We start from the raw sequence: 14,718 nt of genomic DNA, 5'->3' as shown, positions 1-14,718 counted from the left end.
ACAGCCAGTGTCTTTTTCCCAGGGCAGAAGCAGCAAACACCAGAGGACATACGTACAAAGTGAAGGGAGGGAAGTTTAGGGGAAATATTAGGGGTGTTTTATTTTTACACATGCCTGCAATGCCTTGCCAGGGATGGTGGTGGAGGCTGAAACAGTGAAGGAATTTAAGAGACTCTTAGACAGACACATGGATGAAAGAAAAATAGATGGTTATGAGATAGGAAGAGTTTTGTTATTTTTTTGGTAGGAATATATAGGTCAGCACAACATCAAGGGCTGAAGGGCCTGTGTTCTAAGTTGGTAAGATACTAAATGAGTGTTCTGCATTGATATTCACCCAGGAGAAAGGCAATGGAAGAGAGGGGTAGGGAGCATAGTTTGCAGAATGCAAATGTCTTGTGACATTTTGAGATCAGGGGAAAAGGTGGAGCTGGATCTTTTGAAGAGTAATAAACTGAAGCCCGATATATTCCAGGCTACTAAAAGTGAGGAGATGCTTGGGACTCTAAGATCCATGCATCCTCATCTACACAGGAGAGGTCCTGGAGGAGCGGAGAGCACCTTACATTGTACCTTTGTTCAGGAAGGCAAATGGGGATAATCCAGAAAGTTATTGGCAGGTGAGCCTCATATCAGTGGTAGGGAAGCTACTGAAGATGACACTTAGGGATAGAAATTATGGACATTTGGAAAGTCATGTTGATTAGGGACAGTCAACATGGCTTTGTGAAGGACAGGTCACATCTTATCAATTTGATAGAACTTTCTGAGGGGTGACAATGGTGGCTGATGAAGGTAGGGCAGTGCATTTGTCTACATAAATTTCAGTCAAACATTTAAGAAGGTATAGATGCATGGTAAATCAATAGTTAGGATTCAGAATTGGTTAGCCTACAGAAGGCAGAGGGTGAAAAGTTGTTATTGAGGTTGGAGACCTGTGGTCTTCTGCAGAAATTGGTGATGGGACCCCTGCTGTTCGTGATGTACAGTAAATTTCCCGATTATCCGAAATGCCCGGGACTAGACATATCTCGGTTAAGCAACTTTTTTTGGATATTCGGGAACTTTCTCTAAAGCAGCCCAGCAGCATTAGCAGAATGCTTGTATTGGCTGACGCCGATTCCCGGCACCTCCCCACTGCTGTCGCCAATCCTGCCTGGGAGCCCGAGCTCTCACCTCACCTGTAAATGGTCGGAGATCACACAGGGATTGCCCTCCAGCAGAATTTCAGCGACCCTGCTGAAAGGGTATTTGCCAGAGGGAGCACGGGGAGAGAGTGCGGCTCGGGCAGCTGAGCGGGGAGAAAGTGGCAGCACTGCTCGGGCGGGCGAGTGGGGTGAGGGCGGGGCTTGGACAGGCGAGCAGGGGAAGAGCGCAGCATTCAATGCAAATTCTGAGAAGGCCGCAACGCAATTTATAACAAAGTTGCAGTAACGCATGGCAAAAAAAAAATGACAATTTATAAATAAATAATCAGGGCTCTCCTTTCCCTCAAAGTTTAACCAGTGGACAAATTTCTGCTTTGTAAAAACTGATTCCCTGTAGTCACACTTGAACACAGTGGATCAAATGTGACGTCATGTCTCACCCAAAAAAATAAACTTTTGGAGTTTTGGAATTTGAGTTGATTGGTTTTCAGTTTTCAGTTTATATATAAATGATATGGTTTTGATAAACATTATTTACTACTCCTAAAATCAAGAATGGAAGAAGAGTGCAGCTACATCGTCTCATTCTTGACATAGTTTGGTCTGTTGCCACTTTAATTGGGGCTTTTAGTTATGCAGCTGAAATTTTTGACAAAAATCAAAGCAGCTGAACCAGCAGTGCTTTAAGACACCTGGTGTCTTCCTCTCTTAACAGTGGGCGGAAATGTGTTTAAAAGCAATTTCCATTATTTGCTGCCTGTTTCTTTGCTGTCTTGCACGAACTTTCCCTTTGCATCTCACACATAATCAGCGAATGTCACCTCAGAGAAGCTGCCAGATTATTCGAGTTTCTTCCCCCCCCCCCCACCGCCGCCCTATTTCAAATTCATTTTGTTGTCTGTCTGTGAATAGACAGGAAAGTGATGAGTCTCCAATCAGTCCAATTCTATTGACTGACATTGATAAGTCTAACCCATATCCAAAGGATACTCTTGGCTGAAGCATTTGATTTATTCTTAGAAAAAAAAACCGAGAGCCAGCAATATATTTAAAGTTGCTCTCATTATAGTGATCTACAAGTCAAGTATTTATTGGGAAAATTGCCGTTTTCTTTAAAATAATATCTGGAAGGGCCAGGATTTTGGTCTGGGTCAGAAAGAGTGAAAGAAAGCAATGAATGAACAAGACATTGTTCACTGTGGACAACAAAAACATTAGATACTTGGAACTGGAACTTGAAGCAATGTCAAGATGTGACATGCAATATGGAAACTTTAGACGGTAGCCACTGAAAATGCAGGGGTGGCTGATCAACGCGAAATCACGACACACCCAGAGTTGCAGGTAAATCAGAACTCGTTTACTCGAGTCACACGTATATTCTTTTAAAACACTGAACCATGTGCGCCACATCATGATGTTGTCCTGTGCCAGTTCACTACACTTCTGGGAGTTGTAGCCTATCTATAATACCACTATCTAAACATCCCCCCATCCCAGAATCAGTACCATCACCTGGTAGTTTTTTGGGAAATGGACCTCTGTGCCAGACTGTTAAATTGGGGCAGTTTCATCAAAATGGGCAGGTGTGAGCCTGTCAATTGTGAATGACAGAGGCTGCCCAGCAATGTCCAAGATGCAGGTTGACCTTGTTCACCTCATCATGCTGTATGGCCCCTCATATGGCACCTGCAAGGGCTGTTCCTGTGTTCTTCTACGTACGAACATGTGCTCACAGTCCTTTAGTTCGTGTGGTACAAAAGAAACATATTTGCCATGTGGTGATGGTGGTACAGGGGCTAATTTGCCTATGGTATCCCTTAGTCCACCCAGCAGCTCCTTGGGATTTTCATCTTTACTGGATCCATGTGGAACGAATCCCCCTGGAGCCATTAATGGCGTGCCGTACACAAGCCCCGCCGACGAAGTGGGAAGATGCTCTTTTGGAGTTGTCCTAATGCTGAGCAACACCCGTGGTAATTCGTCTGCCCAGTTGGCACTGTCCAAACGGGCCATTAAGGCAGATTTAAAGTGACGATGGAATCGTTCAACCATCCCTTTTGACTGTAAGTGATATGCGCTTGTATAATGTAGCTTAGACCTGACCAGCCGAGATAAGGCCGTCCATAATGAAGATGTAAATTGAGGTCCTCTGTCCGAACTGATGTGCACCAGTAGGCCGAAGCGAGCCACCCAGGAATTTAAGGAACGCTTGTGCACAAGTGTCTATAGAAGCATCTGCCATGGGAACTGCCTCGGGCCATCTTGTAAATCAATCGATCACCGTGAAGAGATAACTGTAGCCTTGTGAAACTGGAATTGGTCTTACAATATCCACATGGACATGGTTGAAGCGGCAAGTTACCAGTGGGAAAGGTTGTAGCGGTGCTGATGGATTTTGACTTTTTGACAAGCTACACAAGATCTGGCCATTTGCGTGATGTCTTTCTTCAGACCATGCCAAACAAATTTGTCTGAAATCAGACGAATGGTTGATCTAATGGTTGGATGAGAAAGACCATGGACAGAATTAAAAATGTGACGTCTCCACGAAGCTGGAACTACTGGCCGTGGATGTCCCGTTAATGCGTCTTGATGCTGTCGGCATCGATTTGCACATCCTTGCATTGCAGGTTGGTTATCGAGGTGCGATTATGACGCCATCTCACATCTTGTGCTTGGGCAGTGGCAAGAGCCACAGAGTCAAATCCATAGTCCATAGCTGATACCTCCAGCAGAAATGTGCATCAGCCATTACATTGTCTTTTCCAGAATGTCCACTATTCTGGTAGAGAATTCCAAAATGAAGGACAACTGCTCCTGTTGTTGAGCTGACCAGGGCTCTGACACCTTCAAAAATATGAAGGTCAAAGGTTTATGGTCTGTGAACATGGTGAAGTGTCTGCCTTCCAAAAAGTAACAGAAGTGACGGGTGGACAAATATATGGCGTGGAGCTCTTTATCAAAGGTACATTGACTTCCCAATGCCGGTGGTAAAAACACCAGGTGGAAGTGTCGACAGGCTGTCTGCCTGACTTGAGACATTGCCTCATTATAGGAGTTGGTGTGTTTGAGAGCGTTGGCTCGGGAAGTAGTGTCAACAACGAAGGGGCTCGTTTCTCTGTTCCTTGCTATGGCTTCCTCTCCCCCGCACTGATCCCAATCAAGGAATGTCAGGAATGAATATCAGCCCAGTGGCCGCCCACCGACCTGCCCTTTGTTATTTATTTCCCTGGTGTTAAAAGTTTTGCTGTTGTTAGTTGAAGTTTGAGTGAGTGGTCTTGTTTTATGTGTGAGGGGGAGGGGGGGGGGGGAAAGGGAAACGGCTTGTGTAATTATCTATACATATAAATAAAAGAGAATGAATATATGTATATTTGAATGTGAACTGCCTCCCTACCCCATAACGCTCTATTTTTCTTCCATCCATGTGCCTGTCTAAGAGTCTCTTAAATGCCCACAATGTTTCAGCCTCCACCACCATCCTTGGCAAGGCATTCCGCAACTCTGTGTTTATTTTTTTTTAAACTTACCCCTGATGTCTCCCTTAAAATTCACTCCCTTCACTTTGTACAGACGACTTCTGGTCTTTGCTATTCCTGCCCTGGGAAACAGGTGCTGGCTGTTCTCCCTATCTATGCCTCTCAGAATCTTGTCGACCTCTATAAAGTCTCCTCTCATCCTTCTATACTCCAAAGAGAAAAACCCCAGCTCTGTGAACCTCACCATATAAGACTTGTTTTCCAATCCAGGCAACATCCTGGTAAATCTCCTCTGCACCCTCTCCATAGCTTCCACATCCTTCCTATAATAAGGTGATCAGCACTGAACATAATACTCGAAGTGTGGTCTTATCAGAGATTTGTTGAGTTGTAACATGACCTCTCTACTCCTGAACTCAATCCCTCTATTCCAGCATCCCATAGGCCATCTTATCTATCCTATCAACCTGTGCGGCAATCTCAAGGGATGCATGGATTTGAACCCCAAGGTCTCTCCGTTCATCCACACTCTTAAGAAATTAACCATGAACCCTGTACTCAGCCTTCTGGTTTGTCCTTCCAAAATACATCACCTCACACCTATCTGGATTGAAATCCATCTGCCACTTTTCTGCCCAACTCTGCATCCTACTGATATCCTCTTGTAATATTGGAAGTTATTCAGTAACAGTTTGACAGGAGAGAACGGGCTGTTGGTTTTCTTTCAGTGCCCTGGAGTAGGAGGTTGAAAGATGCTCTGTTTCCATAGGGGTCACTAGGCCCCTGCCAGGCCTTCACTGACAAAGCAACAGAGCGTTCACACGCAAGGCGTGAAGACTTGGATAAAGATGGTGTTGAGGTCATCAGTTCTCTTCCCCCTGCTCTACCATTGCTCAGTACATATCTGTTGGCAGGAGCTGAGCCCTCAAACTGGAATGGATGTACAATATTACATCACATCACAATGAGCATCAAAACCTGCTTTGATTGCACTGATTGTCATACAGACTATCCCATTCAGTGGAAGAATTGCTTCAGTGCTCTGGTTAAATGGATTTCAGTTGGGAGTTGTGGTCCCCACTGCAAGCAGCATTTACTTTTCCATGGGAGATCAATTCAGATGGCAAACAAATTGCCTATACTGGGCAAAGACCTGGATAATCCACTCTTAATGCCGTCAAATTGTTGGATATTGAGCGTGGAATCCATTCCCGTTTCTCTCAATCTTCAGGTGGACATGCAATAAAGAAATGTGTCTGCAGTCATTGGGACTCTGCACTATGGGGACACTCAACATCACCACAAATCAACTATCCAATTTAACTGCAGCTCGGTGGCAAGATAGAATGAAGCATTCTCTCTGAGACAGAAGGAACAGAGAAACCTCCTCTGCACAAGTGAGTCAGAAATATCTCCGGTCCAGCCTAGAAGGAGATATGTTTAGGGCCTCTCTGACTTTGGCAGGCATTAATAATATAGTCCTCACTTTCTCTGCGCTGTGGATAATGTAGGTGGCATATTTTGTAGAACCTTAGAACATTACAGCACAGAAACAGGCCCCTTCTAGTCTGTGCCAAACCATTTTTGTTTGCCTCGTCCCACTGGCCTGCACCCAGTCCATAGCCCTCTATACGTCTCCCATCCATGTACCTGTCCAAATTCTTCTTAAATATTAAAATTGAGCCCGCATTCACACTCTCTGTGTGAAGATGTTCCCCCCTTCATGTTCCCCCTAAACCCTTCCCCTTTCACTCTTAACCCATGTACTCTGGTTTGTATCTCACCTAACCTCAGTACATTGGTACTCTTCGGTGCCAATGTTCTTAATGAAATACAGCTGCTTCTCAGTTGTAGATCTTCACTGAGCTTCAGCTGTGAATGGAGCTGATGCAATCTCTTGCTGAGAGTCCATTTTACCATCCTCCTCCCAGTGATGCGATACTCTAAGAGAAATACCTTGGGTGCTCCATGTTTGGGAGTAATGGACATGTGTAGGAGCTGTGAAGTCAAGACAAAGTCCTTCACAACCCGTCCCACCTCTCTATACACACTTTTGTAACTTTACAGTACAAATAGCAATGTTGCTGTAAAATTGAAGCAACAACCAGTGTGAATCTGCTCTCAATTATCTGATAAATATTTGATGATTCCTTTACGCACCACTGGGCTGGCTCCTTCCTGCTGCTGAACATGTGTTCAGCTCTGCGCGAAGAGGAGAGGTTATTGTCTGAAAAGCCTGAACTTCCTTTTAGCAGCGTTAATGTGACTCGTGATCTCAGAAAGAGATCAAAGAGCACACATCAGATGTTCTAGCAAGGGCAACTGAGGACCTGTCTACCCCAGAATATACACCTAAAACTGTGGTTCCCAAGCTTTATCGGGCTGCTGCCCCCTCGACTCCCAGGCCACATCCCTCCACCCCCTCCTGTCTCCAATACAACAAACACACACCTCTTTCTTGGTGTTAGGTCTACCTCAAATTTAAAACAACAGCTAATCTAACACTGTAAACAAGCGTATGTATTTCACAAATAAAACTTATAGTAAACCAAGATATTTAGCAATACATCTCAATTGTAACTACATTGTCTTCACAGTTTCCACACTATGTTGCCTGCTTTGCATGATATGCTGCCGTCATATTTTATTCTGCAATAAAAATATTTGGTTGTAAAAATCATGCCTTTCACAGCAAAATGCAGCAGAAAAAAAGAAATATTACTAGAATAGGTACCTGATGCAACAATACAAATACGAATGTGAAACTACAAAATAATACTTAAGAACTACCTGTACTTAACATTAGAAGTTACAGTTAGGTGTAACTGCAGGTATACCTTGCATGAAACAGCTCGGGTTTTGATATAATGTGGTCAGTCCCCTTCCTGTGCATTGATTTTTCTGATTTTGGGAACTGAAACCATAGCAGATCATTTTCACTCCCCTCACAAAATCGAATAGTTATGCATGAGGAAGTCTGTCAGATTTCTTGCAGGTTCACACATCTCAAATAGCAGGCATTTCTCGCCTTTTCAATTCAGTCACGTCTGAGCAGTTGGTTCCTGTCCCGAACGTTTGGTCACCGCTCCGAGCGGTCGGTCACCATCCTGAGCAGTCACTGTCCCGGGTGGTCGGCCGCCATCCCGAGCCATTCCAGCCAGTCACCATCCTCAGCTGAAGATAACTTGCGATGCTTGCAAACTTCAAGCTTTGGCCCTCACAGACGTGAAAATGAAATGATCACCAGTCCCCATGGCGCCTGGTGTCTGATCTGACTGGTGTGTCGAGCATGTCCTGTCCAGACCACGTCATCAAGATGCAAACAAATGTTTGGACCGCCCCCTTTTTCTTCACCTCCACTTGACCACCCCCTTTTCCTCACTGCCCTGGATCTTTCCTCCACCCACTTTGGGAATGACTGCCCTAAAATGATCACAACTTTATAAAAGCCAATATTCTCTTTCTCTTAATTGGATTATTTAATTCCTGAACATTAAAAGTTGCAAAATTCAATTTAGACATCTTTTTAACTACTAATATATTTACACACTATAAAATAATGCTCCCCTTTATAATTCTTCAAAAAAAAGGGAAAGAAAAAAAAACCTCAAAAAAAACACAAAAAAACCCACCAAAGGTAGTAATATCCTAAAAATCTAGATGTGGTAAACCCACTAGCGGCAGATGACTATCAAAGTTTTCAGTATCACCCCCCCCCCCCCCCCCCCCAGCCAGATATATATTTATTATTTAATTAAACACAATCAAATATAGTCCATATATTCAAACCAATGATTCCAAACCCAACGACTGCTCCGGATCTTCAACATCAAGAAGACTTTGTGTCAACTCTTCTTTCGTTCCATTCTTTCCATACTTTCCAAACCCATTTCCATTTCCATTTACCCTCCTCTTAGGAGACAACGGAGGAGAACACCCATTTCTTCGCAGTTCCGGCAAAGAATTAGCAAAAACCAAAGCATCATGATCATTCTCAAAGAATTGAGATTGAAAATTTCCATAAAAAACCTTCAAAACTGCAGGATAATGAAAAGCAAACTTGCAGCCCTTTCCCCGCAAAACATCTTTAGCCATATTAAATTTTCGTCATCTTCTAATAACTTCTTGGCTCAAATCGGCATAAAAATACACTCTGTTATTTTGAACCATTAATGGAGACTGACTCTGCCGTGCTTTCTGTACTGCCATAAGTTGAATAATTTCTCAGTCTTGGTATTTTAAACAACGAACCAAGACTGCCCTCAGTGTTTGTCCTGGAAGTGGTTTTCTTCTCAGAGCTCTATGAGCCCAATCCAATTCCAAGCCTCCAAGAAAAAGCTCTTTACCCAGCATCTCTGGGATCCAATGCTTAAAAAATTTTATTGGATCGGAACCTTCAATATCTTCTGGAAGACCAACTATTTTCATATTATTTCATATTGGCTTTGATTTTCAAACGAATCAATCTTCTTCAATAAGTCTCTTCTTTGAATCCCCCAATCTACAAAAGAACCTTCCACTTTTTCCATTTTTTCTCTATTACGTTCCACCTGATTTTGACACTCAGAAAAGGCTGTTTCAATTTTCTTAAAATTATCTTGCACAGTATCAAATTATTTTATGCATCTATTAATATCACTCTTAACTACAGTCATTTCCTTGAAGTTGACACTTCATCACACAAGGTATTCATTTTTATTTTCATCTCCATAAATCCTTGGTTCATCTGAATTGATATTTGTTTTGACATATTATCCATTTGACAAGCAATCCCTTCCAAAACAGTGAACACTGAATCCATTCCAGATTCCACAACCACTTTTTGAGATCTACCTTCTTTAACTACAGGCTCCTCCTCCTGGGCAAATTCCAATAAGGTAAGTTCCTCTTCTTCCTCAGTCATCGTAAATCCTTTAGCTGAACGGCTGAGGGTCTGGACACCCGACGCCAGCACCCCGACCTCTTTGGGATGCCAGCGTTCTGGCTCCCCCACAGCCCATACTTTGTTTAGGAATTCTCAGACCCGGGATGCCCCACGCAAGCCAGGCAAAGCTGCCGGATGCGCAGGAACATACTCCGACGCTACACTGCACGTCCCCGGGCCGCCCAGCAAGGTTGGAGGTTCGCGGGTCCCCTTGTCAGCCATGCCACCTGCGCGCACAGCTTCGCGTGAACGCGGGTCGGCAACGACCGAATTCATCAAAGTGTCGGTGTCATCTTGCGGAGGCAGGGTCAGCGCCGAGGTCAAACTCGAACGGGCTGGAGTCCTTTGAGGCTTGGAGGCTCCTAACGATGATTCCGTGGATTCAGCTATGGAGGTAGGCCTCAGTTCTTCCACACTTTTGTATGGTAATTTTTTCTGAAGTTGAGTTTTAGATTTTTTCACATTAGTTGCCATAATAAATCACTGTTATTTAAACAACTGTAAATATTGTTTCTAACCACTTTTATCCTTTTTTAAAACTGGGTATTTAGTAATCCAGCTGAGGAAAGGTGAAATACACGTCTTTCTTCTACACATCTTGCCACACCCCCCCCCCAAAATGATCACAACTTATTGCCATTGACTCATTAAAGATGCCTCTCTACTAGTTCCATTTCCAAACTCCAGACTCTTATCTTCATAAATTAACTTATCATAAAGTCATTAAATAACCAGACAATAGCAAGTTAGGGTTGCTTAAATTCTGGCAGGGAGCCAACATCAAAATACTTGGAGCACACCATGTAGATGGTGCAAGGATTTGATATGATGTCTTGTGCTTTAGACATGAATTAGAAGGAAAGGGGTCAGAACGAAACAGAATGTATTCATTTGTCACACTCTCTCGTTTCTGTTTCTCCTATTGTTCTGTGTGCCAGACAAGGCTCAAATCCACCAAAAGAAATTCCTGCCAGTCTTTGTTTTACGACAGACAGAAGTTCAATTATATTATGTACATTACATTTTTAATGTATTACTACATGACAATAATGGGAATCTTTGATCTATTCTTCAATACAATTCTCTCCAAGATCACAACAGAGAAGAGATTAAATTATTGGCTACTTCCTGTAGCAATGATAATAACCAGGGCACACTAGCAAACAAGCGGAAGGGTGGGGGTGGGGGGTGGTTTGGCTCTGTGAAAGGGGAAGGAGAGCTGGTGGAAAGACAGAGGGATGGGGGAGAATGGGGTATAGGTTAGCAGAAACCAGAGAAGTCAATGTTAATGGAGCGCGCTCAGACATTCGGTGTTTTTCCGCCAATTTGGGATTGACAGTAGAAGGCTGAATAGGTTGAATTTATGTGGCATTCAAATTAATTTGAAATATCAGGTCCACACATTTAATGTTACATTTCCTTAGAAAAGCACAACATTTGGATGTGCATAATAATCTGTATATATTTTACACAAAATAAAAAGATAATTGACCATTCTATTGTATTATTGGAAGCGATCTCTGGAAAGGGTTCCTATGGTATACATTTAAAAATACATTCTCATACCTGTTTCTTCAGTTTCTTCCCCAGTAAGTCCTTTTCTTTTCTTTCTTTTTTAAAGTCTTCTTCATAAGCTTTAAGCTGTGATAAAAAAACCAAGAACCAATTCCCTTAGACATGTCATGACAGTCTGTGTGAGTGGAATAGAAGCATCGGTTTATTGGAGTAGCTAAAGACAATGAAAAAAACTCAATGCAAAGTTGAGGCAAACAGGAAGTTTGCAGGTGTTGGAGTCCAGTGCAGTGTGAAAAAGTGCTGGAGAAACTCAGCAGGTCTCTCAACATCCATGAAAATCAAAAGGCAATCAATGTTTCAGGCCTGAGTTCCACTTCAGGAGTGACAAACATCAGACACCCGAATACGAAGGTGGAAGAAAGAGAAGGGGCATGGGCTAGCAGGTGATAGGTGGGTACCAGTGGGAGGGGGGAGGCGGTGCTGAGAGCAGGGGGAGAGGGCAGGGTGCTGCGAAAAACATCTCTCTGATTGGAGGAGGGAAAGGGAGCGGTTGTGAGGCAGATGAGGGTAGAGAGTGATCGAGAACAGTCTCTCCCTTCCCTTTCCATCAGCGACTACCAATTCGCCTGCGCTCCTCCCCCTCCCATCTTTTTAATTCAGGCGTCTGCCCAGTTTTCAGCAATCCTACCGAAGGGCTCAAACCCAAAACGTCGACTGCTTTTTGCTTCCTACAGATGCTGTGTGACCTGCTGGTCACTCCAGCACTTTTGTGCACTGGAAATGCCGAGTAGCGATTAAAGTCGCATTACCCGCGTGTTAAGCAAAGTCAGTTTTGATTGCAGCTGCTCAGTTTTTTTCTTCAGTTCTTCTTTTTCTTCATTCATTCTCTCCCGGTCACACCTCTCTCTCTGGAAGTCTTCTTCAAATATCTGAACCTTTAACAGAATGCCGGATATTTCAAATGCTTGTAGGAATACAATGCGCACAAATTGAATATGGCAGATCTTTTTGATTTTATGTTTGATAAGATATGCTACCTTTCTGCAGTTACGCACTTCACTTTCCTGAGGCAGTTTTAAGAAGAAAATAGAGTGCAAGTAGCAGAAGCACGAGGCCCAATTGGACATGCTGAGATAAATGAGAGGCCTCAATCAGAGCCATTTAAACTAAATTTAGACCTACATCATGGTAACGGGCCATTTGGGCCAATTAACCTACATCCCCCGGTACGTTCCAAAAGGTGGGAGGATACCAGAGCCCCCCCACCCCCTGGGGAAACCCCATGCAGGCACGGGGAGAATGTGAGCAGCCAGTGCGGGAATCAAACCCTGGTCCCAGTCGCTGGTGCTGTAAAGGCGTAGCGTTAACCGTGCCGCCCCAGATGACACAAAATCTAAACGGTCTGAGCTGATATACTGAAATGAGAAATAGAAACATAGAAGATAGGAGCAGGAGTAGGTCATTCGACCCTTCGAGCCTAACATCACCCATTCAGCAGCTAAAATATGTTTGTCAAATGTATTAAAGATTGCAAATCACTCTTCGATGATTTTTTTTAAATGACTGCCTGCACATAGACATTAACAAACCAACAATCTTTTATTCACAACATATTCAAGTTATGGTTATACACCAATTTTAATGAAGCATAGTTGCCACATTTTAGACATAAAAGTCTGTAAATTTTGATGCTCTGAAAACAAGCTGAAAATTTCAAATAAATACTTTAAAAATAAATGAAGGGGTGGGCCTTTCCAAAATGTAATCAGTGAAGCACGATATTTCATTACTTCAAAAACATGACTTCCAATGGAAAATGCATACCTGTTGTTTGAGGATCTCTATCTGTGTTGTCAGTTCTTCAGGTCGAGACTTTCCCTTAATCTCTGTTGTATCAAAACATTGTGGCATGCAAAAAATACTCTGCTGTCTTAAAGCATCAGACAAAGCCTGTAACAAAATAAAATAAAAGGTATGCAATCCATCACTACCAAGTCACAGAAGCTTACTCTGGGCTTTATATTTACCCAAATCACACACAAGTAAACATGGGCCCAGACCTACATTCTACTGATTTGTCTGCTACATGAGGATGGACTGTTTTTGTGTTCCCATCTGGTGTCTTTACATAGACCTCTGAATTTTACTGAGCTAAATATTCGTGAGATACAACCCTGCAGATAATCCACACAGGCTCACCAGTGAAATCCCCAGCCAAACTGTTGGCAACTGGGAAAAGCCACCGAGGAAAACAGAGTGCGATTCACCGAGTGTCGAACCAACTGAACTTTTTGACAAAGCACAACAAATGTTGATAGATATAACAAATGAAGAACAGCCTTGCTCGCCCCCGACACAACCCACAGTATCTGAGAAGGTGGTGGGGGGGTGAGGTGGAGAGAAAGGTGACAGCACATTGGTATTATGGGAGAATGTTGCTCACGAGGGAATGAGATGGTCATAAACAGTCCTAGTCTGAATCCTAGTCCAGTGATGGAACTCACCCATTTACAGAATTTATGTTGCTATTTCATCTCGTTCTCTACCATTTCAAGTTTCTTGGACCATTACCACCTTGTTAATGGCTAGATATGTTAGGACCCTAATCGTTGTTACGCACATAATTTTTATTGAATATGCAAATGAGCGATAATTCTTCCAAAAAAAAAAATCCACTCGGCTTCTTTCTGAAATCATCACAGAAGATGGAGGTTTGATCTGGCAGAGCAGTGAAAGAAATCTGACTGCGACACTTAGAAAGCCAAAGAGTTGCACCTAAATATGTTCCATACTTTCAGAACTTCAAATCATAAATCTTCAAAACAGCTCTCCTCTGTGGCTACCTACGTTGTGTGAAACAGCAGGAAACTGATATTTCAATGCAAACTGGTGGATATAATCCAGTGAAACACAGTCCATCTGTTTCCGAGTTTTGGAATTATTGTGTGAGTCAGTTACCAAAGTGATTGATTTTTTTTTTTTAAATTGTTTCAGTTTTTCCATATGTTTTTCTCAAGTTAAAAATCCTCTAACTGTGATGTTGGGCTTTTTGCTAAGTAGTATAGACATCAATTATTTTTTTTACCTCTCTAGTATTTATTTTGTCTGTTCCATGGGTCTCTTTCTACCCATCCGCTGTTCCTCAATTCTCAGGGAGTTTTCAATGAACTGTCCCCACCTTGATCTCTTTATTGAAGGAAAATGTCTCAACTTGGACTTTTAAAGGACTAAGAGGAGATCAACTCAATTTGGCGCAGGAGGAGGGAGAATGAAAATGCATTGTGTGCACATGTGATAATCACCATAAACATGGGAGGGGGGGAGCAAAAGGCCTGTTTCTGTGCCACATGGGTCACCACAAACTGGATTCAGCTCCAGTACTTTTGTATGAATACCCACGGCTCTCGTATATCACATACCACATAAAAGTATGGAGTGCAGTATTTGACAGCAGTTAACCAGATGTTTTGTGGTTGACAGAAGCCCATTATACATTTGATCTGCTGAACGATTACCTTTTGGAAAATTTAAATATAAAGTTCTATCCCTTTGAAAATCATTAGAGAGGATCCCATAATGCTGCTAAACAGAACACGATGGACAAATCTTATATAGTTATTCTGTAATAACGGAATACAAAATGCCCTTG

General features: G+C 42.8%; 1 protein-coding gene across 12 annotated transcripts in view; it reads right to left on the bottom strand.

Annotated features, from left to right (window-relative positions):
- Positions 1–14,718, bottom strand: part of LOC138758194 (TNFAIP3-interacting protein 1-like) — a 101,381-nt gene that overhangs the window by 16,531 nt on the left and 70,132 nt on the right. For 11 of the 12 annotated variants that reach the window (XM_069926781.1, XM_069926779.1, XM_069926791.1 and 8 more), the window contains 3 exons: positions 12,894–13,019; positions 11,879–12,004; positions 11,121–11,195 (listed from right to left, as the gene is read on the bottom strand). In XM_069926781.1, coding sequence (XP_069782882.1) covers positions 11,121–11,195; positions 11,879–12,004; positions 12,894–13,019 — 327 coding nt within the window. The remainder of the gene's footprint in view (positions 1–11,120; positions 11,196–11,878; positions 12,005–12,893; positions 13,020–14,718) is intronic. The other variant, XM_069926782.1, reaches the window with a different exon arrangement.

This window comes from Narcine bancroftii, chromosome 3 (assembly GCF_036971445.1).
Source record: "Narcine bancroftii isolate sNarBan1 chromosome 3, sNarBan1.hap1, whole genome shotgun sequence".
NCBI classification, from domain to species: Eukaryota; Metazoa; Chordata; class Chondrichthyes; order Torpediniformes; family Narcinidae; genus Narcine; species Narcine bancroftii.
Note: the sequence above shows the minus strand (reverse complement) of the source record. Positions and strands in the feature narration are given on the sequence as shown.